This window comes from Eublepharis macularius, chromosome 4 (assembly GCF_028583425.1).
Source record: "Eublepharis macularius isolate TG4126 chromosome 4, MPM_Emac_v1.0, whole genome shotgun sequence".
NCBI classification, from domain to species: Eukaryota; Metazoa; Chordata; class Lepidosauria; order Squamata; family Eublepharidae; genus Eublepharis; species Eublepharis macularius.
In genome coordinates, this window is record NC_072793.1 from 95376795 (window position 1) to 95401117 (window position 24323).

The 24323-nt window shown below is 43.8% G+C and overlaps 1 protein-coding gene across 3 annotated transcripts in view; it reads right to left on the reverse strand.

Annotated features, from left to right (window-relative positions):
• MST1R (macrophage stimulating 1 receptor) overlaps window positions 1-23064 on the reverse strand; it is a 64857-nt gene extending 41793 nt beyond the window's left edge. The window contains exons 1-2 of one of the 3 annotated variants that reach the window (XM_054977257.1): window positions 22947-23064; window positions 19415-20736 (exon numbers count right to left, since the gene is read on the reverse strand). In XM_054977257.1, coding sequence (XP_054833232.1) covers window positions 19415-20623 — 1209 coding nt within the window. In that variant the 5' untranslated portion in view covers window positions 20624-20736; window positions 22947-23064. Of the gene's footprint in view, window positions 1-19414; window positions 20737-22901 lie in introns of all 3 variants that reach the window. The other 2 variants (XM_054977258.1, XM_054977256.1) reach the window with 2 other exon arrangements.
• Window positions 23065-24323: the final 1259 nt, after the last annotated feature.

Below are 24323 nucleotides of genomic sequence, written 5' to 3' on the forward strand. Positions count from 1 at the left end.
CTCTAGCTGAATGTACCGCAACCCTGTAGAAGGCTTGAGAGGGGACGCTTATGGTGCTGAAGGGATATTTTCTTCCAACACATGCAATTCAGCTCCCCACTTTCTCTTGGATTACTGCTTGTAATTCCTAGCGCACAAAACAACCAAAAGCTTCTGGAGTAGAGTGTACAGTTTAGTCATAGTCAAGGCCTGCAAAGTTTTAAGAAGCTGTTACAGAGATGTCAATTACAGTAAACAGTCCTAAGGACACTAAAGTTATGCAAGCCACTCTTGTGAAATAGAAAAAGGCATCTGGAGTTTAAATTTGCTCATGATCAGATTAATGAGATTCCCAGCCTAAGAAGCAGGCACCAAAGCAAAGGACATTATACCTAAACAAATAACAACAACAGACAAAGAGAGGTTTTATCATTCACAGGGGTGGAAAAAACAAGGAATGAGGATAATATGGTATACACATTTAGACAATGGTCACTTCCACACATTCCTTTTTTTTTTTTTTTTTAGCTTTCTCTGTCCTGAAGCCGAGTCTTCCCAACCCGCTTTCATAACTCACTTTCCATATGCGTCCTCGTGCATTTCTTGTGTGTTCGTAGTGGAAGGAAAAAAGGTCCCAAAACAGAAAGCATGTTCTTTCTGCACCTCGTCACAAATGACGTTGGTGCAGTCCTGTCCAACTTTCCTTCTTTTTTTTTTTTTGAGTGCATGCGGGATTGCACTATATTGTTGTCCTGTCTTTCAGTTTCTGTAGAAACTGGGCATGCGAGTACTCTGTTCTCTACCATTGTTTTTCCAAAGTTTTAAATGCAAAAGTGTTTAATAAGTATGCGAACAGTAGAGTAGCGCAATCGCACGATTTCATATCCTACTATATAAAAGGCAAACCATGTTCCCTAGCACTCATGCCTTATCTCCATGGAGGTGCAGTATGCAGGGATAAGACGCAAGTGGGGGCAAAATGAGAGCTCAGCACAGGCTGCAGTAAGGCTAAGTGTGGTGGTGAGGCCCTCCCAATGTCCCACGGCAGTGGGGGTGGTGCTCCCCGTTGCCTCCGTGGGGTCTTGGGAGGGCCAGGCACAAGCCAACCGGCAGCTGAGGGATCAGAGGAGGAGGGAGCCCCTGTTCTCTTCCCCATTCCCGTCTTGACTGATGCCGCAGGGAGAGGCACGTGGGTGGGGGGAAGCACTGCTAGGAGCTGTTATATTTTCCAAAACAACAGGCTTTAATGCTAGTTTGAAATAAAATCAGAAATGGCATTCTGTTCCCAATGTTGTTCCTAAACTGATAGTCTGATTGCTGAGTGATCCAGTGTAGCAAGCACTGCATTGTAATAGCGCTAGGACCGTTTTAAAAAGTAAAAAAGGGGAGGGGGAGGAGATATACTCGCGCATGCGAGCCAGATGCTTGTGTGGGAAGAGTAATGGCAAGAGGAGGGGTTGGAGATTTATGGGAGGGCACTTCAGAAGTGCAAAAAAGCCTCCACAACATCCACCTGAACATACAATTCACAATGGAGAAAGAAATCGAGGGTAAACTCCCATTTCTGGATACCTTAGTCATCCGCAAAGCAAACTTTCAGTTAGGTCATAAGGTCTACAGGAAACCAACTCACACGGATCGGTACTTACACAAAAACTCCAATCACCACCCTCGACAGAAAAGAGGCATAATGAAAAATTAGTAGACCGTGCAGGACGGATATGTGAGCCGCACTTTCTCAGTGAGGAAATTAATCATCTAAACCATGCACTTCAAGCAAATGGCTACTCCAGAAATGAAATCAGAAGAGCGAGTAAACCAAGGATAAATCAAACTACTAAGGAAAAACAGTCTCCTACAGGAAAAGTGTTTCTGCCATATATCAAAGGAATCACTGATCAGGTGGGAAAGCTTATGAAAAAGCACAACCTACAAACTGTATTCCGACCCACCAGAAAAATACAACAGATGCTACGATCAGCAAAAGACAGTAGAGATCCTCTCACCTCTGCAGGAGTACACCGCATACCCTGCAGCTGTGGACAAGTTTACATTAGGACCACACAGCGCAGCATCCAGACAAGAATAAAAGAACATGAAAGACACTGCAGACTTGGACAATCTGAAAAATCAGCAGCAGCTGAACATAGCCTAACTCAAACAGGACACAGTATCTTATTCCAGGACACCAAAATACTGGACAACACGTCCAACTACTTTGTCAGATTGCACAGGGAAGCCATTGAAATGCACAAGCATAAGCAAAACTTCAACAGGAAAGAAAAGACTTTAAGAATGAATAGAGCATGGTTTCCAGTTCTGAAAAACACTAGGCTAACAAAAGATTCTACAACCCACAATAGCCCTGCAGAGAAGATGAGCATATCAAGCACCAATCCATATGCAAAAGAACCTCCTCAGCATACAGTGAACCATTAGCACTCCATTAGCATTCCACACCCTGGGAAACCCTTACAGGATGACACAACCCAACCCACCTTTCTGAGTAGATATAAATCACCTGCAAACATCTCCTCCACAGTTTGACACTGAGAGATCCCTGTCTTTCGGTGCTACACCTCTGAAGACGCCAGTCACAGCTGCTGGCGAAACGTCAGGAACTACAATGCCAAGACCACGGCAATACAGCCTGGAAAATCCACAACAACCATCGTTAGATAATTGCACGAAAAAAGCGGCATCAAAAATGAAAATGGAACAAGTTTCACAAAAAACGCTCGAAACTCGAAATCATGACAACCTGCTCGCGCATGGGAAACGAAGACGTATGTAATGAGTGAGATAACCCGCCAAAGTTCTGTTAGCAGGCCGTTTCATTAAGGACGTGTGGAAGCGACCAATTTCTTTTTTAAAAAGAGGACAAATGGAATATCATGCCATTGCTGTAGAAAAATAAAACCTGCAGGAGCATTGTCTGACAACTTAATACGCAGGCAGGCTTGCTTTGACTGATGGTCCTTTAGCTAGAAGAGCTGTCTATCTGCATTTACTGTTTCCCCTACAATGAAACCAAATGATAGGACACTTGCTCCTCTATAACATCTGGATTGATTTTTGCACTCAAAATACAGCTGCATTCTTTGCAAAAACACAGAGAAGACAAAAAGTTATCTCTTGGGTTGTTTCTGTAAAACCATCACACGCTGAAGTATGCCAAAACACTTGTATGAAGAAACAGGCTATTTGAGGAGGAAATTCTCAAAAATATTCATTAGTCTAATCGCTGAACAAACAGTGAATTAAATTAACAGGAGTGAATCATCATGCAGCCAGCTTGTTAACATTACACCACACTGAGTGAATATTCACTGGGTGAATATTCTGACAAGGTTATCCTAGGGTATGATTTCAGGCTGAAGCATTTTTTTGAAAACCTGTGTTTGCATGAATGATTCTCTCCCAGGCTAATAAGCATTCTCAGCTAGAGACCATTCCACACAGACATCCTAAGGTCCCTAGGAGGGAAGCTGTAACTTAAGCCAGTTAAAGTTTGTCATATAAAGAGTTTCAGTGCCCTGCTGACTCAGGGCCTCACCTCTCTTTCTAGCTTCAGGAATGTACTCACTGTGGGAATTCCCTTGGTGCACTCCACACCCACTTTGCAAACCACGTCCTCCTGTTATCAGTCACTGAGTTAGAATTTAACTGTATATCAAAGTCAGTTCAGAAACCTCTTTCTTTCAATCTAGACAAAAATTATAGGGGAGGGCAAAGTTCTCTTCTTGAAATAAAATAAGCAACAAGTTGAGGCAGGAGAAAATGCCTTCAGTATACAGGGATACTAGTGGCCAGGGCTTTTTTTCAGGGGGAACGCGGTGAAACGGAGTTCCGGAACCTCTTGAAAATGGTCACATGGCTGGTGGCCGCGCCCCCTGATCTCCAGACAGAGGGGAGTTTAGATGGCCCTCCGTGGAGGGCAATCTAAACTCCCCTCTGTCTGGAGATCAGGGGGCGGGGCCACCAGCCATGTGACCATCTTCTCCGAGGACAACCCACTGAGTTCCACCACCTCTTTCCCCAGAAAAAAAGCCCTGCTAGTGGCAATAGTATAAAGGAGAGGAAGAGAAAGGTGTGCCTGCTGAATTAAGTGACTTACAGGAAAGGGAGATGCTTCCCTGACAAGAGATCATTTATGAACTGTATTCTGAGGACCACACTGTTCCCTCCATTGTGAAAACTGTCCATTCACTCCTGTTGCTGTCTCTTAATCAGTTACCAACCAATTATAGTATAGGATTACTTGCTCATGATTACATTTTCCTAAGACCCTGTGATGAGGACTTTGTGAAAACCTGCTAAAAAAATCTCAAGTAAATAATGTGGTTCCAACAATTCCTATGCGTGGAATTTTCCTGCAGTCTTCTCTGTTCTGGCAGCCCCTTTCAACTCCCAGAGAGATCATTACTAGGGTCAATGGACCTATGTGGAGGAATATCCCATCTGTTTCTGACTACAATTCTAAGCACTGGTTCTTACCATTAAGGCCTTAAACAGAAAACAATCAGCACACATGCAGACTTAAGGCATAACAAATAATCTTTACTTGTAATCTCCATGTTTCTTTTCCAGGGAATGGGTCCAAGATAGAGACACAGACACTGAGATCTTGGCCGAATCCACACGGCTCAAGTTTCCCGCTATTTTCTCACCATTTATGCACTTCTCAGAGGGCTGTTCACATACTTTCACCTCAATCCCGCCATTCTTTCGTATCTGTTGCGCTGCGCCTCAGACAAGTTTGTCATGCTTTCCAACGCTTCTCTTGTGCAGTTCTCACCATGGATGTGAACAAACAGAAGCGGTTCACAAAGAGACCGCCCCCTCTTAACCACCCCGACTTCCTTGTTTCTTGCCTTTCCGGAACACCGTCCCCCTTTGCCAAGCAATTCTTATGGTCCCAACTCTGTCCGAGGCATGCCCGCACCCCCGTCCAGTTTATTTTTTTTTAAAGGGTGCTTTCCTAGCACTATTGCACAATCCTGTTTCAATTCCCAAGCGGTTTGGGAAGTGGCATTGTAAAAAGCCCGTGGAGGCATTGGGTGGGGGGATCTTTTTTTATTACAGTGAATAATGTTTTACTGCCAAAGGACAGCCTACGTAATTTCCGATAAGCAGACTGTGGATGCAAAGGTTGACTCTTTCCAGGTTTTTTAAAAAAATTTAAATTATCAGTATAGCAAAAAATTGCTATCCTATATATATAGTTGAGCGGTAACAAAATAGTCTGTGGTAATTGGCCATGCGAACACCTGTGTCCCACCAATGTCCGCAATCTTTTTCAGTGACCCATTGTGCTCTCCTGGGGCCCTCTGACCAACAGAAAATGCTACTTCGGTCTTGCATGGCCTGAGCATGCAATGCAGCGTGGTGTTTTCTGACTCGAACATATTTGCAATACAGCAGAAAATCGATATAGTGGAAATCTCATTAAATTTTTTTAAAAGTCATGTCATCGGCAATGGTGGATCTAGACCCGCCCCGCTTTTCTCCCAGGGATGTGAACGAAGCATAGCGCGATGCTGACTCAGTAAGAAAGGGAATGTGAACACAGCCTGGGACATCGCGGGATAGAATCCAGCGCAATAAACGCGCAGGAAAACAGGAAGGTAGGGAAGTGTGGATTCGGCCCTTGTTCCCACCCTCGCTGGACACAGACTATCAAAGCTTGTGTCCTATTCTTCAAGGTCTTGACTCAGAAGTGCAATACAGATTAACATATTTATGAACTTCACTGTAGCCAGGGACCTCCAAATTAGAATTTGGGGTAGCAATTCAAAGTTTCTCTCCAAACTGACTCTTGATCAATCACTTCAAAAAACTGGATTAAAGGAGTTTAAAGCACTAATGGGAAAGCCAGCAACAAACCATCGGGACCACTTAACAGCTTAGCCAAATGGTAAAATTTAGTGTAGGATCCAATTTCTTTTCACTGCTTTATTTATCATCCTATACCTGTCCCTCCCTTCCTCAAATGTAATTTAGGATCTATTTGTCCCATTCCAACAGTTAAGCCTATGTTATTCTAAAAGCACATACATCCTTTTTAACAAAGGCAAGGGTTTTTTTTTTGCAGAAAACATGTTGATTCTTCTTTAGCAAGGCTTATCTTATATATTATGGCCTTAATCTGAGGATACTTAAATCCAGAGATTGGAGCCATGAATGGACAAGACAGATCTTTCTACAAATCTGAAAAAAAAACCCTGCAGGTTTTCAGAAAACTCTAAAAAAAATACATTGGGTGGTTTTTAAAAACCCCAAAGGCTAAAAGGAGTGTCTGTAGCTTTAACCAGATGTACATAGTGGCTGTTGCCACACAACCAGAACAGTTTAACCAGTATTCCAAGCTTGGTTTCTGTAAAGGGCACGGGAGGGATGTTTGGGTCTTTGAGGAAGGACTTATTGGGCCAGGCCCAGAAGCAACCACCAGGCCACTTTATACAACAAGACTTGCATGACTCATCCATGCCTGGATGTTCAACAGCAGAACTGCCCCCCCCCCCCATGGTTAGAGTTTCAGAGTAGGATCTGGAAGACCCAGGTTCAAATCACCACTCTGCTGTAGAAGCTCACTGGATGACTTTGATCCAGTCACATGCTGTCAGCCTAACTTACCTTTCAGAGTTGTTGTGAGGATAATATGGAGGCATGGAGAATGGTATAAGATGCAATGGGTTCCCATTGTTGAAAAAGGTAGTATATAAATGAAGTAAATTAAGAAATATAGGGGAAGATGGAGATAAAGAATACATTATTTATTGGATTTGAAGGAAAGAATGGTATAAGGAAACCTGAGCATATGGAGGCTGCCAGGAGGAGGGAAAGAGGAAACAGTGTGGGGAAGAGGATATAAGGTCAAGTACCCTACACGTCACTGCAGATTCCCCATCATGCAACTGGGCCTGGCTCAGCTGGCACCATGCAACTGGGCCATAGGGGAGAGGCCGCCTGGGGTGGAAGGGGGGAAGGTGAACAGGAGGGGGATGCCAGGAGGAGGGAAGAGGAAATAGTGTGAGGAAGGGAACAGAGGAAAAAGTAAAGTGCCTCCCACAAGTCCTTGCAAGTTGCCCACCATGCAACTGGGCCTGGCTCAGCCAGAGGGAAAGATGAAGTCAGGGACAGACAAGGGTGGACGGGAAGGAGAGAAGGAAGCAGGAGAAGGGGGAAAGGCTATGGCAGGCAAAGAAGGGAAAGTGGACATGATGGGAGAACGGAAAATGAGATGTCCCCTGCAAGTCCTTGTGGGTCCTGCTGAAGCACAGTGGTTAAGTGGTTTGGCTGCAAATCAGCACTCTACTGGTTTGAATCCCACTACTGCCATAAGCTCAGTAGGTGGCCTTGGGTAAGCCATTCCTCTCAGCCCCAGCTCCCCAGCTGTGTTGTGGGGATATTAATAACACTAACTTGTTCACCGCACTGGGTGAGGCACTAATCTGTCTAGAAGAACAGTATATAAGCACAGTTATTATTAATAAAACTGATGTTTTTGTCAATTTACATAGGACTGAAGAGAGGCTGATAGGTCTATACATTTTTGATCCAATTTTTCTACACATTGTGTTCAATTATCAGCCCCATCCCCTGGCACATAGCCTCCTTCCTTTAATTGTGGGTGAAGGATATGATATCCTTTCACATCTCACTCCTGCTACAATATGTTATAGTTATGTCACAGTGCGAGAATAACTGTTGAGGGTGGCAGGATGTCAATATGAATTTATGAAGAGTTTATTTGCTGGGGCTCCATTAGTGAAATTCTGGTATTCGAGACTCATATGAAACATACTAGCAGGCTAAACCAGTGTATCTCCACTTGCTTGTCAACAGACACTTTGTCTCACTGCTACAGGGATCCCAGCTCTGGAACATCAGTAAACATTAAAACAACCCGGATGTGAGCTGAGAGGACCCCACAAGAGCAGCTCAGCTCAAACCTAATCAGCAGCAACAATGACAGGAATTATCTTGCCCATCACCTTCTCTTGTACTATTGTCAGCCAAGCCCATGATGGCAGATATGGTCAGCAGCAGTGAAGAAGGAAGTGATGGGAGAGCCTACATCTTTCATTGCCACTTAACAGGTCTGAGCCAAATGGCCCATGCAGCGCTGCTAGTGGCAGTGTGGATCTGCTTGGCTTGCTGTCCTCTTAGGCAGGGTCTACCGGGAACTTTCCCTATAAATTTAAGAGTCAGTTCTGAAGATTACATTGCTCAATAGTTGCTGCTCTGTCCCTAAAGTGAAGGTTATCACTGCCATATATTTTAAGAGACAAGGAGCAAATAATATATCTTCACAATTAACACAGCATATGTAAGTGCTTTAATTGAGTGACTGCATCCAAACACAAGCAGCAAAAGTGGCACAGATGTGGGTGGGACCTTCTTAAATGGACACCTTTACTTACAAATGCACTCTTTTTGGAAAGAAACTAGACATGAAAAAGAATGCACAGAAGATGAGAGAAGCCAAAGCAGAGAAAAACTTCCATGTGGATGCAGCCATTCTCAGTTTCAACATGCCTACAACTAGTTTACAGAAACAAACTGTTCACATGAGCAGTTTAATCACTGAAGCAGTGCAACAATGAGAAATGCAAATTCATACAAGCTCAAGATTCATACAAGTTTGCACAATATATTGAACACCATGTGAATCCAACAGACCAGACATTGACTCACAGTATCCACAAGGCAACTGTACCTACAGGGTCAAGCTACAATTACAGGGTGCTTTGACACACCCAGCCAGAAGACTGCGATGGCTAACTGTCATGCAGTGCCCAAATTAGTCAACCAGCTCGGGTTGCCACCTCAAGATAAAGAACAGCAACAACTGAAAGTTTTAACAAGAGGAAGATGACTGAAGTAACAAAAAGAAGGAGTGTGCACTCCTCACCAAGTGCTTCCGTCCTTCCTTCTGAAAACAAGGCTATGAAGAGTAATCTTCCATTATCATGTCACAACAGTCTGATTCAGTCAGTCTGATCCCGCATTGATGCTTTTGTGGCAAGGTGTTTGGCAAGACTGTGGCTGGGGAAGGGATGAAGAAATATCAGGCATGTCACAACAAGAACACGGAGCAGCCAAGTGTTCAACACCATACAATAGCATGCACGAGGTAATAAAGTCAGTTAGATCAACCCCCTGAAAAAGTTCAGTTTTGGCTCACATATAATTTGGGGCTTTTCATGTAAACCTTAAAGCCACAGAACAGAAATAAACTTCTGTAGAATAAGTTGTACATGCCTCCATCCCTGTGAGGAAATGGAGTATGAATATCACACACAAAATATGAAAGGAATTGAACTCTGTGACCACTTATGTGACTGTTATATTGACTTAGTGAGAGCAAACATGTTTCTTAATCCATACGCAGAATGCAGAGAGAGGATTGACTGTTTCTGAGTCATGCTTTGGCGCAATCTAGACTTTTTTGGCTCTTCTTATTTCCCAGACATTAGCAAAAGGCCAAGCAAGAACTAACAACAACAGGATTCCACCAATTCCACACATTTGTATATTGTACGGAAACATCCTTTACTCATAACTCCTCCCCAAACACTCCTCCACATAATTCTGAACTGAGGATTTCTGAGGGAAGAAAAATACGAAGCTTACAGAGATTGTGATGCAGTCACACATGTCCTCCTCTGTCAGCCTTAAAGATGCTGCTGCTTTGAGACAAGACAGGATAGTTAGCAGAGTGAATGTAAAGCTAATGAACCCCAGGAATTTTATCTGCATTGGACCATACAGAAAAGCAGCCTAAAGATACAGAATGTTTTTGCCCAAGAGATACTCAAGCGTCATAAAAATCCTACAGGTTCCCTTTCTGGCCTCCAAGTTCTCTCATTGACCAGAATCCAGGAACTATTTTGCACCCCACCTTCTGAGCTGATTGCAAGAGCACCCAGCATGGGTTAAATTCATTCTTTTAATAAAAAACGGAATTATTGCTCTGAAGTGTTTGAAGCTGAAGCTGCTACATCAAATTTGACTGGACTTGAAAAGAACTGCATTTAGCTCTTTGAACAGCATCTGTCCTTCCCCTCTCCCACAAACTCTCTTTACAAGTTCCCCACCAGTAAAAGGCCAGAATTCCTCACAAACAAACTGGGGCTAGTTTTAGTTCCAGCCATGATTTTAAATGGGAAACTTGAGAGCAAAAAAAAAAATAGTTATTCGAAAAATGACACTAACTGATATTACAGATACCACCAAAATAATACACATGAAAAACAAACATTCTGTTCAGGCACCTCTGTCCTGAGTCAGCAGCAGCTGAAACTCTAGCTTCAGGTTTCCCACACAGTGGGGAAAGGAACAACATAGAGAACAAGGAGGATTTTAGAAAATAAGAATTCTGAAGTGGTTGCAATACTGATCCCATACTGGAACATGCCAATGCATATTCTTCCCACCTCCATCCTCACCCTTTGTTGTGTCTAACTGTATGCTCCTGAAACAGGTTCCGGTCTTCCTATGTTCTATAAATCATCACACACACTATATAAACAAGCAAACAACTGGTCAGAAACAGAACTTTTTTATAATGTTAACATTTCATTGTTGTTCACCTCTTTCAGCATACCCCTCACAGGTTATTGTGAAGATACAATGAGGAAGGAGAAGCATGAGTTTTGCTCTGAGTTCCTTGCAGGAGGCTATACAGTGTTCCTTCAATAAAGCTCAAAGCTACTTACATGGAGCTGCCAATCAGTCTCATATGCCTTCTTATTTCTAAGAATGCAATCATATGCATAAGATAGGAACACAGATGCAGGGAATACAAAATCTGACTTGTGCCACCTATTCAGAATGTGTCAGGCACATAGGACTCCCAGGTGAGTTTATTTGTTTAAACTTTAGAATGGATTTCCAGGTAATGAGTCCAAAGCATATATCGACTAATCCTACAAGGACTGCAGTGACAATGTATCCTTTGTAGTTGATAGGTGCTGATACTATAGCTCCTACTAACCACTAAGCCTTTAAGTAAATGCCTGCTACCTTCCAGGCTGCCACTGCAGCTAGGGTATCATATTATGCTAGAATTACTTGTTTCACCTTCTGGAAGACTAAGGTTGATATTACAGCCTTGGCAACACAGAAGTAAAGCCTCTGTAGATTGTAGAACCATGCAATGAGGGTTGAATACAGCATCCAGAAAGAAGTTCCTATCGTTCTTTACAAAGAGCCCTATAGGACTGTTAGTGCCATTCTAAGCACATCTGCATGCTTCTAAGTCCATTGAAGTCAATGGGCTTATAGGGGTCTAACTGCTTAGAATGAGTCTGTTTTTTGTAAAACCACAAAAGGCCACCTTCTCATTTGGCTGGAAAACATTAAGGCATCCAGTATCCAGTGATACAGATATTCTGGGGCTACCTGTTAGAGAAAATAGACCGTGTTACTCAAACTCCTGCACCCAAGGATTCTTCCTCTGATTCTGTCCTTAATTGGTTCTGTGCTTAATAGGTTCAATTATGTTCTTACATGGAACATAACATTGTTTGTATTAGTCTCTGAAACATGAAAGATTAATGAAGTAACTGCTCATGACATTCGTTGAGATGCATTCCATAAAGCAGTCCTAATAATTTGTACTAATACTCTCCCAGGGGGAAGAACTGCATTTTCCCCAGCAACAAAATACTGTGGCTAAGGCACTGGGAAAATGTGGTATTTCTATCACAGAAGTGCAACCTCAAAGGAATACATGTGGACTGCATTTTGCATATGAGAAACATTCATTGTGGGAAGAAACTGACGGCATAGAAAACTTCAGGTTTCAAAGCATATCTGTGAAACATGATATATAAAGTGTCATTATAGGAGGCATGTTGTTTTCTGTGTACAAAACTGGGGACTTTACTCTCACACATTCCCTGTTCCTCAGTTAAGAAAGTTGTCCTTCAGCTGACACCCATACACAGGGAGCAGGAAGAGGGAGTGACTAAGTTTTATTTGCATAATCCACAGGCTGGAGTCATAAAACTGAAGAGGCGGTGACATTCATTCATCCTGCCCATACAGTGCTTGTTTTGCTTGCATGTGCCTAAGCAGAGAAGGAGGAGGGAATGTGTCTACTAGCAGTCAGATCTCAACTGTCCCAGATCTCAACAGAAAATTCTCCTAATCCTGTTTATCTGCCAATGTGTCCCACTCCCAAACACTTTTCAAGGCTTTTTTCAAATGCTGAAACGCAAATTTCTCAGGTTTTGGATAGGACAATGAACTCCATCTTTCCCCCATGGTTGCATGAAATTTAATCAGAAGATCGGTCAACAGAAGCTTTAGTTAATTGGTAGGCCCCATTTTAATTGATGAAGCTGACAGTGGAGGCACCCTTTTTCATTTGCTGCAGCTATCTTGATTCTGGTTATTAAAGAACAGGGTATGAAAAAGAAAAAAAAATTAAATATAGTCTTCTGTTTAACATTGAGACATAGCTCTTATATATCTCCCTAATCTGAGCCATGTTCATTGCAGTGCCCACAGGGAGATCCCAAACACATTATAAGAGGTAATTCCAGAGGAGTAGCTGTGTCTGCTTCAGCAAAAATAAACCAGAGTCTTGCAGCACCTTAAAGACTAACAAGTTTTATTTTGAATTATAGCACAAGCTTTCATGGATCACCACATTCCTGTATTTGCACATTTAGAAAAACAATTTACAGTGCTGGTCCTAAGCAGTTATCGCCTTCTAAACCTATGAACTTCAATTGACTTAGAAGGGTGTAACTGTTTAGGATTGCACAGTTAGCTATCCGTACACATCTTTGCTTTCCCTTACCACTTCCACTTTATATATAAGCTCCCTGTTGCTTTAATTTTTAGCCCTATTCAAAAGTTATACTTGGCAACTTTGGGAGTGCTGAACATTGAACAGATGTAAAGGCAGGACTGGTTCATGCCCACTGGCACATACCCTATGTGTGCTCAGCATAACTTCTGAAAGAGCTTGTGCACATACAGTTTGATATGCATAGTTCTCTGTATGAACAGAGACACTGCATTTTGAACTTCCCTGAACATGAATATGCATAGTCTATTTGAAGTTATACTAAATACACATATGGGCAGATCCCACAGGCATGATCCTACTCCCTCCTATAATTTGTATATAGTCCTTTTGTCCATTCTGCTCTTTCTTTATTTCAATTTACTTTGTGCATCATTTCTCTTTGCCATGCCCAGCTTATTTTCCTCCTGCTCTTCAGAGTTCTCCTCTCCAATTCTACATATTCCTGTATATTGTACAGATTGCTGATTTAGAGTATAACCAGTAACTATCACCTTAGGGCCCTCACCTGGATAGCCCAGGCAAACCCAATTTCATCCAATCTCAGAAGCTATGGAGGGTTGGCCTTGGTTAGTAATGGGATGGGAGACCACGTTTGCAGAGGCAGGCAATGGCAAACCACCTCCATTAGTCTCTTGCCATGAAAACCGCACCAGGAGATTGCCATATGTCAGCTATGACTTGATGGTACTTTCCACAATACATTAATCCCAGATACTGGGAAATATAAAATCTGGGCTCACCTTCAGAACCCCCAAAGGGCTCTGTCCTGAGATATACCACATAATGAATCTGAAACAATGTGTTTTTCCTTCAGGTGCTCTCAGTGCTACAGAGTAATCCATGATGGAGAGATATTGTTAGTGATTGTATCAGAAAACAATATACTCCATAAATTAAGCACATTCTAAAAGATCAAAGCCCAGAACTCTATGAAGCTGCAGTTGGCTAAGGATACCAGTTTTCATGAATAAAAGTAACAATAGTAAAACCTTCCAGGCTTCCTGTGACAGAAAATAGCAAGTCTTAATATATGGAATACTAAATTCTGGTCTTGTCTGAGGTATTCAGTCCATTTTCCCCCTTTCTGATGTGTGGGAAGTGTGAATCTCACAAGTTTATTCCAGCAATTATTTTACTGAGTTTTTATCTGAAAGCAAGACAGCTTATGACTGAAATTCAAAATTTATAACAGTTCCAGCTTTATCTCAGGGCCAGTACAGCCATTGTTTCATGGTCAGTATAGTTGACATTTCTGCTTACTTTTTTACTCAGGAGAAGAATCAGATCCCATAAGTAACACATTACATGATTCAGGATTTCACCCCCAGATTTTTTCACAATCTGCAAAGTATATTTTGGGTTTCTGGAGAGCACAGAAGTAAACTTGGCTGAGATCCCAGAGCTCTGAGTTCACACGTTAACCGTTTGCATGAGTAAACAACTCCCACCAGAAAAGAAGCAGCTCCAAAAATAACACCTAATGCAATTCTTACACAATTTAGAGCTTCCACTTCTACTTAATCATTCAGAGTTAAACACGCCTCTGGTTGGTACCCAAGCAAATCGCCTCCAGCCCTCAGGGGCAGCAACCACATCAGCCTCAATGCAAGGTGGCCTTTTTCATTCCATTCTCCCCACATCCACTCAGTCCAAAAAGGCCAAGCTAGAAGCACATTCCCAACAGCAGAAAGGTGATTTTAAAGGAAGACTTCCAAGATACCTATGCTTCAGAATGGGTGTGGACCTTCTGGATCCCGGCCACTACTACTGAATACCAGATTTGCTACTGAAATGTCTGCCCACAAGATGAATCATAGTCTCTTTATGCATCCCAGTTTTACCTCTCTTTACAAAAGCAGAGTGATAAAAGTGTTATGAAATATTCACTAGGCATCAAATATCCACCTCACATACACATAAAAGGAAAGCCCTTTCAAGAAACAAAGGCGCATTTTTCAGCAGGTAGCCATGAAACTACTTCATGTGTTAAAGAACTGTACTGAAGTTGACAAGCACAGAACAAAATAATTTCACAGCTTTTATACCAATGAATTGTTTAGAATTAATAGAAAGCTTCAGAGACCACAAGGTGAAGAACAGAGTTCCCAACCTCCGGGTGCTGGCTGGAGATCTCCAGGGATTACAACTGATATCCAAGCAACAGAAATCAATTCCCCTGGAGAAAATGGACATATTGGAAGGTGGACTGTATGGCATTATATCCAGCTGAGGTCCTGCCTCTCCCCAAACCTCACCTTCCACAGGCTCCACCCCTCAAATGTTCAGGAATTTCCCAACCTGGAGCTGGCTACCCAAGTGAGGAAGAAGCAATCTAGGAAAGCTGGGAAAGAATTGACTAGCTGAATCAGACAGTTCAATCCTTGTTAGAGTTATACCCCAGTGGACTTAGAAGAGTGTAACTCTATTTAGGATTATACTGTAAATACACTAGAATTATGAAAAAGAAAAACTTTCTGCTGGGTGGCTTACATGGTAAAACCCTTAAAATCACCACTCAAACCCTATATAATCTCATAACCTGAAAACCTTTGGTGTGTAAAACTCAATATATTCTCTTAAGAAGCATTGTGTTATTGTGTCAGCGACAAGCTTCCCTCCCCTCAATATTTCAAATATCCCCACGGCCATTTGCACATACATGAGCTATAAAATTGTACAGTTTCAGGTGGAAGGCTATGTTTGTCTGTAGTATATTACAGCAAGATTTGAATCCAGTGGCACCTTAAAGATTAACAAGATTTACAGGGTATATGTTTTCGGGAGTCAAAGCCCCCTTCATCAGATATGAGTAGAAATGGAGATTCCTGAGCCCTTATATCCCACTCAGGAGGTGGGAGGGGTATTGCAAAGAAGGGAGCCAGGAAGCAAAGGTACAATGGGACAATGCAGCTTCATTAGAGCAGAAATTAGCATCTGGAGCATTAGTGTCTTTCGTGAAATCTGATGAATAATGGAAAAAACTAGGTGAAATTACACACAGAAATCGCTGATTCGACTTGTTAAAGCAGCTTCCAGAATGCCAGACCAAATCCAGAAACTAAATTGTAACCTATCCCTTCCACCCAAAAATGTGTGCATTTTGTTTCATTTTGTACTTTTCAGCAGCAGACGGTCAGGCACTGGGCTCGCCTCACAGTGCAGCAGCTTGTTTTCCTGAACAGAATTCACCAATCAGATCTCAAGGGGAGATAAGACTGTACATTATTAATTAACTCTCTTGGCGAGAAGGAGGAATGAGACCAATGTGCACGAGTGCATCCCTACCCCATCACTACCCAGGAAATGACATCATCTCCCACCCTGCCAATTGGGTCCTTGCAAGGGGAGACCCCGCCCCTCCTATCTGCTTTGGAAAGATTTAGGAGACTTTGATCATAGGCAGCAATTTGAAAGATGCTTCCCTGTGAGTAAGCACTATTGAATAACAAGGGATTTACACCTGAGTAGACCTGTTTAGGATTGCTTCCAGAATCTTTCAGGACTCTGTTTTTCGGAGTCAAATGGCAAAAGTGTACATACTCTGCCCTTTCAAAAACAATCGTGCCTGCACCCGCAGCAAAAGGAGAACTTGTGGGGAAAACATAGTTCTGTTTGACAGGGGGGGGGGGTCCGCCTGCCTGCACTTGGGTGATGGAGAAGATTGACAGTGAATGCCTTATTTTGCAGCAGAATCCTGAGTATCAAAAGGAAAGATTTGGATTCACCCCTCATTGTGGGGTGGGGTGGGGGGACCTACAAAGCACAAGGAAACACAGCAGCCATAGCAGAATGAAAAAGTAGTAAGTTATTGGCACTATAGAAAAAGACAAAAGTTGCTGCACTGCACTTGTTGGAATGCATCTCCCCACTGCCCTGCCTACTGACAATCACCTTCTATCAGTCTGTTGTTGTGTGTGTTATTGTGTTTGAGGAAAAATTCAGTGGATCAATGGTTTAGACTAGGATGGGAACTAATGCTTGATGCAGGTTTTGTTAAGCACAAAAACAGCTGCCCCAGAGCCTCATTTCCCCACCCACCCCTTGAAGAAGTATAAAAGAGCAAGAGTCCAGTAGCACCTATAAGACTAATAAAATTTGTTGCATCTTGATCTTACCCCTTGAAGAGAACAGCATGTGTATGTGCACGTGTGGCCAATGCATAAGCAATGGGCAGAAACTCATGAAAACTAAAAAAAACCCGGATCAGTTCCAAGCTGGCACCAGCAATATCACCTGGTGGTGGCGGAGAATGCCCTCAAGTCAGAGTTGACTTATGGCGACCCCTGGTGGGGTTTTCATGGCAAGAGACTAACAGAGGTGGTTTGCCATTGCCTCCCTCTGCAACCCTGGTCTTCGCTGGAGGCCTCCCAGCCAATTACTAACCAAGACTGACCCTGCTTAGCTTCCAAGATCTGATGAGATCAGGCTCACCTGGGCTATCCAGGTCAGGTCAATGGCACCTGAAATAAACTAGAAATGGAATGGAATTATTCTGGAACCCCCAGAACCAAAACTGAAATGGAAATGTTCTTGGTACACATCCCTAAAAGATACTAAATAATATTGAGCTATAAGTCTGAGACTGATCTGGGAGTGATGCTGCTAAACATCCCCGTATGTCTGTGTATGTTACTTTGACTATTTTTATGAAAAGGTAGTGTAACAAATAGGATTCTTATTAAAGTTGTAGAATACATCCTGGATATTTGGAGATTTTCTTTATTGACCCACAGAAATTAAGGTTTGGTTAGGTCTTTCTAAACTAAGTAGAATTCCACTTTATATGTAACTAGCAACAGAGCCCATTGTAAAAATAAATACAACAGGCTCTAGCAGCAAGGCTTTGGGAGAGCCGCACCGGTGCCTTTGGCCACAGCAGCACAGAGACCCAACACGGAGCTCCCAAGGCCCTGCAGTAGTCATGGGGAGCCCCACCACCCTTGGCACAGCCTTCCCACCAGCTCTGCAGGCAAGCCTCTGAGGGGCCACTGAAGTGGCAGGGAGGTGCACCTCAATCCCGCAGCTGCTGGGGAGGCAGTGGGAAGGCCGCATGGGGGGGACTCCCCTGCACTGTGCTTCCCCGTCGGCTCCGCAGCCCCTCAGAGGCCACGGCATGGAGCTCCCAAGCTCTGCAGCGGCTGTGGGGAGCCCCGCCACCCTCAGCACAGCCTTCCCACCACCTCCGCGGCAGCTGTGAGACCGCCAGTTCTGCAGGCAGGCATCTGAGGGGCCGCGGAGCCAGTGGGGAGGCATAGTGCAGCTCCACAACCGCCACAGAGGTGGGGGGCTCCCCCACACTGTCCTGCTCCGTGGCCCCACAGAGGCCTGTCGCCAATAACTCTCCTTTTATCCTGGCGCAGGTGCACCACAGGGCCATCAGTGCACCTGTGCCAGGATAAAAAGTGCGTCATCCCCATTATGGCTCAGCTTTTATGTATAGGATATGATGGCAAAACTGGTATCATATTCTCTCCCTCTCCCTATAGTGCATAGGAACTCTTGGTGCAATATCAAGACACTAGCAATAAGGCCTGTTGTTTGGAAAAACACAATGGGCACTAGCAGCACTCCCCCTGTGCCTCTCCCATGACATCAGTCAAGGGGGGGGATGGGGAAGAGATTGGGGGGCTCCCTTCTCCTCCAGCCCCTCAGCCGCCATTCAGCTTGTGCTCTAGTAGCAGGGCCAGGCCTTGCTGAGGCGGCAGGGATCCCGCCCCCCAGGCACTGTGGGACCTTGAGAGGGCCTTGCCACTGCGCTGAGCCTTCTGCACAGTGGTGGAGCTCCTCGGGCTGCAGCTCCTCAGAAGCCCTGAGGCCGCAGGAAGGCTTGGCACTGCGGCACTGAGTCTTCCCATCATTGGGCCGGGGCTTCCCGGGCCTCTGAAAGCCCTGAACAGCCCTGGGCCTTCCTGCAGCCACTCTGGGCCTTTTGGGGCCTCTACAGGCCCTGAGGAGACAGCGGGAAGGCAAACCGTTTTGCCCCCAACTTGCTTCTTATTTCCGCGTACTGCGCTTATGCAGGGATAAGGGGTCGTTGGCAGCACGGTTTGCCTTTTATGTCTTAGGATTTTGCATTTTTCCATCTCCCCATTACTGGCTGCTATTTACCAGGGTGGGGAAAGGCAAAACATGATGGAAACAAAACACAGTTGAGTGTTCCCACATGTGGTAGGAGGGCAGAAAATAACTGAATAAAGGATGTTGTTTTTGCATTGTGCAATGTGCTGCAGCATCCTCAAGGCCAAAGCAGTGATTAAAAAAAATGAAAGATCAGTGCTGAACTGCATTTTTTAAAGATCACAACCACAACCAAGGTTTCTGTATAACATAACCATTTCAGATAATCAGTATGATCTACTGGCTAGTGTTGTACCTAGGAAATGCATATTCAAACTGCATCCCTGAAATGCTCTTGGAGCTTTTCCACCTTTATAAAAGGAATATTCTACGTCAAAGGTTTACTGCAAAGAGGAATGGGATCCTATAATCACTTCACATGTTCACTCTCTAAAATATGTGATGAATAATAAACTCTCTTTATCAGCCTTGATATTTCATCCATGCTCCTAAATATAATAAGAGGCAAAATGTTTTCTGGGAACTCACGTTATGTGGGCAGTACTCAATATCTTGATAAAACATCAGTCCTCGAAGCATCTTGTCATGGACCCTTGAACTGCAGCACTTGTTCATTCCTTCATCAATTGCTTGGTTGATCATGCTGACAGGGAAAGCACAAACAGCAGAATTCTTCTGTGGCATCATGCTCTCTGGGTGGCTTTCAGCAAACGCGCCAAAGAGAACCAGATCTGTTTCACTGACACTGATCTCTTGGGCCAGCTTTGAGCCTGGCTTGGTAGCATGAGCCGCCTGCAGGACATTAAAAGCTACATCCCTCAAGTTCACCGCAAGTCCTCTTTTCCGCCTCCGCTTGGATTCAAAGCGACAATCCAAGTTCAGCTCACGGTATTTCTGCAAGTCATTATCCTCAGTGCTGAGCCGCACTATCCTAGTGTGGTATAATTTGGAGCTAGGGCTTTCTCTTTGGACTGTCAGAAAATATACAAAGTGCTGGTCTTTAAAGGAATACACATAGTCAATGGGGTACGTGTCTTGATACTCAGGCAGCACAGTTAAGTAGTGGAAAGAATGGTCAAAACCATCCTTAGTGCTCTTCAGTCTTCGTATAGACACTGATTTGGGACTGTATGTCTCAGCGATGGTCCTGTTGATGGTAGACGCAACATAGAAGTAAGATGCACCTTTATCAACAACTACAGTTCTGGTGCCCAAGGCACTGGCAATACAGTCTGGACAATCAGAAGGCTTATTAAGTTGAGCTGAATATAAGCATGCAGTTTCTTTAAAGAAAACTATATCGCCCTGTATCTTAATCTCATGCAGGAAGCAGACACCATGCTGAGAAGACCCACAACTGTAAAGCCAAGGTTCATACGGATCCATCACCAAAACTTTGTTATCTGTGTCTTCAACATTCATTGGTCCTTTTGTTTGGCACTTGGCACAGATCTTACACTTGGCACTTCCCCAAGGACCAGTCACTACAGTGGAGAGAATTGCTAGCTTTGAGTTCAGAATGTAGATCTTGTTCCGAATGGCAACAAAGATTGCGTCAGCTGATTCATATGTGACTATGTTCTGGATGACACCCTCAGCCATGAATGTAGGCAGGTTATATTGCACTGTATAATCTCTGGTTGAGTTATAAGGAATATGCGGGCATTGCCAAGTGTTTCCAAGATTTCTTACAGGCAACAATACCAGCATGAGACAAAGCAGAAATGATGTACCCATACTAGGGGAAGTAACAGCAATTCAGAATCCCAAGTTTCAGAGAGGGCTACCTCAATTCTTCAGTTCTGCATAAATGTGCAATCCATCTAGAGGGGTCTGTCATTGCACTACAGCTAAAAAAAGAGATAGAGAATACAAATAAGTATTTCAGCAATAAAAAGGCCAATGTTTGCATTTTCATGCTCTTGAGCATTTGACAAGAGACCAACTCTTAAAAGCTCAGTGCACAATATTTTAGTTACCCTAATACAAGAGGATTAGAGTTCCTCTCTAAAGGCTTTCAGTACGCAGCAGTCCTGTGTGCTTGGCAATGTAATTTATGTTATAATTATGTTTTAAATCCTGTTTTTGATTATGTAACCTGCCTGAAGTGCAAGATAAGGGACAGTGAAAAATGTAAAGTAATTTTTAAAAATCATAGATCGTGTACAGGTGTCATAACAAGTACAATGAAAGTAGCGCTGCCAATGCTGGAACGAATATCCCTGCACATTCCACACATGGGAATACCACCCTGCATAAAATTGCTCGGTTTCTGAATTTCCAGATGACTGCCAAAGCATTACACTGCAGAAGAGTATGAAATCCCCACAGGTCAGGACACCAAAGATCACCCAGTTGATATAAATTGTATCGCTTATGCCCTAGCAAAGGAGAAAAACCCAAAATGTGCATATTTCTTGCATTAATTTGAACATAGGAAGAGTGCTTTGTTTTAATAATGGGTTCTGTATGATTGGGAGCAACAAATATGACATCCGAAACACACATATAGACTAGATATTGGACTGGGCTTCACAACACTCCTGTACCTTGTAGTTCAGTTCCACATGGATCTGACATTCAAAGGGGGGAAAATCAGACTACAAGGTAAGCAGAATAGTTTGTTTCAACCAGGGTAAAATTGCAACAAAATATTCTTGATGCTTAGAGGTCATTTTTGTCTGCCACATTCTTCTTGTTTGACTGCAGAAGTAGATAGAAAGTGGATACAGCTCCTTAATATTTCAGGCAGTACTTGAAAACAAGTCTTCTCAGCTTTTTATTTTGGAAGTTTTACTGTAGCACCTTGGCCTTTCCTGGACACATCTCTATGTAGACACTAAAACCAGTAGACAAAGGGCCATGCGTTTGTGCCCTGCTAATGCTTTTCTTCTAACTCTCGGAGTCCTCTTAAGCTCCATCCTGTGCCTATGTTTGATTTGATCTTTTGCTAAAGTAAATCAATCCAAGTAAATCTAGCAGAGTTTCTTAAGGAGAAGGCTTGGATTTATCTCATGGATCAAAGCCCCAGGAGGAAGGGGGTGGTGGACTATGGAACTCCTTTATTGGTAACAATTATACCACAAAAGAAGGTGGGTTATGTTATAATCTGGAGCCATTTTCACAAATGTTTAAGTCACTGTTTGCATCTTCCATATTCATAATTTCAAAGGCAGGCCTATGTAAGATAAAGCATACAGTCAATTTTAACCGGGCTGTCCTCCACTTTGTATTTTGCGTATTAAGTGACAAGTCTAAAATGCATTCTTCGCATCACATTCGGAAGTGAACTATGTAAGTATGCGTGACCTGAGAGTGAATGCCAGGACCTGGGCAAATGTGTGCTCTCAAGTAAGGCCAACAGAATCAGTAGAACGTCCCAGCCTTTCTTGTGAAAAATTTCTGCTCTCCCAATAAATCCTTTCTCATTAAAGCTTTTACAGAACCACTGAGCAGACTTACTCAAGTCAAAAGAAAGTGCCATGAAGTTCAATGAGGAGTACCCTCTGGTTTACGTGCATAAGGATGCACACCTAGCGGGGCTCTCTTTCTCTTGTACACAACTGAGAACCTAGGAGGAGTTAAGGGGTATTAAAAGCGACCTGAGGCTTATCTAAACACAAAGCAGCAAATCCGCATTTGACACAAAATGTCCCTCTAAGGCAGCCATCCATCTGTTGTCCTACAGAAGATGCTGCCCTTGGTTCGCCCTTCCTACGGGACCCTTCGTTTGGGCAACAGGTGAGTCGGGACTCAGGGACCCCACCCAATCGCTCCTCTCGGCAGTCAGGAGCAGCCCCAGGCATCTGCTCGGCTTCAGCGTCGCTAAAAGTCTGCCACATGCCGAGTCCCGAGGGGAACCAGCCACGCCGAGACTCGGGATTTTCGGACAGCTGCGCGGCCGGTGTGAAAGAAGGGGCGATACCGGTGGCGGCGGCGATAACTGCTCTTGTCGCTACTGCTCAGCGCTAGGCGCAAGCCCCTCTCAAGCCCTTCCCCGCGTCCGGGAACTCACCTCGTTGCCGTTGCGCGCTCTCTGAACTCGGCACTAAGTACATACCTGGTCAGGCGGCTGCTTCCGAAGGAGGGACTCGACCGGGCGGGGACAGACTCCGGCGGGCGGACCCAACACAGCACATGCCTGCCTGCCTCTCTCCCTTCTTCGGCAGGCAGGCGGCTGGTTCCCTCTTTGGAGTCGCGGTGCGCGGCCCGCCGTCTCAGTCCACTGGTTCGCACACCCTCTCCCGCCTCCGGCACAAACCGCGCCGGCGTTTCCGGCTGCCCCGGACAGTACAGCGCGTTCTGCGAAGTCTAGAAGTGTGTTCGGAGCTCCCAGCGATTTTTGTTTTCTTACGCCTGGAAATGAAGTTTTTAGCAATCAATGCGGAAGAGGTTCTGGGGTTTCCATATATCTCCTCGCGGACAAGAGAGCAGAGGCTTGGTAACCCTGGCTCTCTCGCAGCCCGCTTTTTCCCCTCTCACGCCGCAACCTGTCCCGGGGGTATTTTTTTTAAGCCAAGGAAGAAAAATCACGAACTTGCGTACTTTGTAATTTGAATAAGTCACTCTGCGTAGCAAGAAAGTGTTTGTGCTTATGTGTGTACGTTGTCAAGAGAACGCTGCAATGTTTGAAAGGAAAACATCTGCAAACACACTGGAGATTTGCTGAGCAGCTGAGGCGGGCCGAGGCTCTGGCGTGACCTGCTTTGAGAGATTTGGGTGATTTCAATGGGCAGAGGTTGGAGTAACTCTGGTTTGGATTGTACTGCCAGTTTTGCTTATCAATCATTCCTCTCCAGAGGTCTGATTGAGCAATCAGATTTGCTAGCAATAACGATTTTAAGAATTAAGAATCTAAAACAGCAATACATTAAAAAACCCAGAATCTAGCTAACATTCCCAGCAACAAAACCATCCCAGACTTAGCAGTTAGAAAACAAAAGCCAGAGCAGTGAAAAAACAATCTGAACACCAATTGTAAAAGTATCAGTATCAAGGGTGGGAAGCCTGCCATAAGACATTAAAACAGATGGGATAAAACTTCACATAAACTTGAAGTAGGAATGTTTAAACTTGATGCATAAAAGCAGGGTTGCATTATTCACAAGACTGACTAGGCTGAAGCCTAGGGGCCCTGCAGGAACTAGTGGCCCGTCAGGTTTTTTTCCCAAGCTACACCCCTACATAAATAACAATTATATAACCTTTATTGATAAGATGATTAATTGCTTTCTTACTGAAGAGAAACAAATTGTTATATTAACACATTTATCCCCAAATCATATATTTTTGATGATAAATAATTTTAATCATGGAATATCACTTGTTGCACACGCGTACCCCCAATATGGGCTTTTCTGAGGAGTTCTACTCATGCACTAAAAATATGGCAGAACAGGACAGAAAATGCTGTTTTATGCAATAAACTGTTTATACT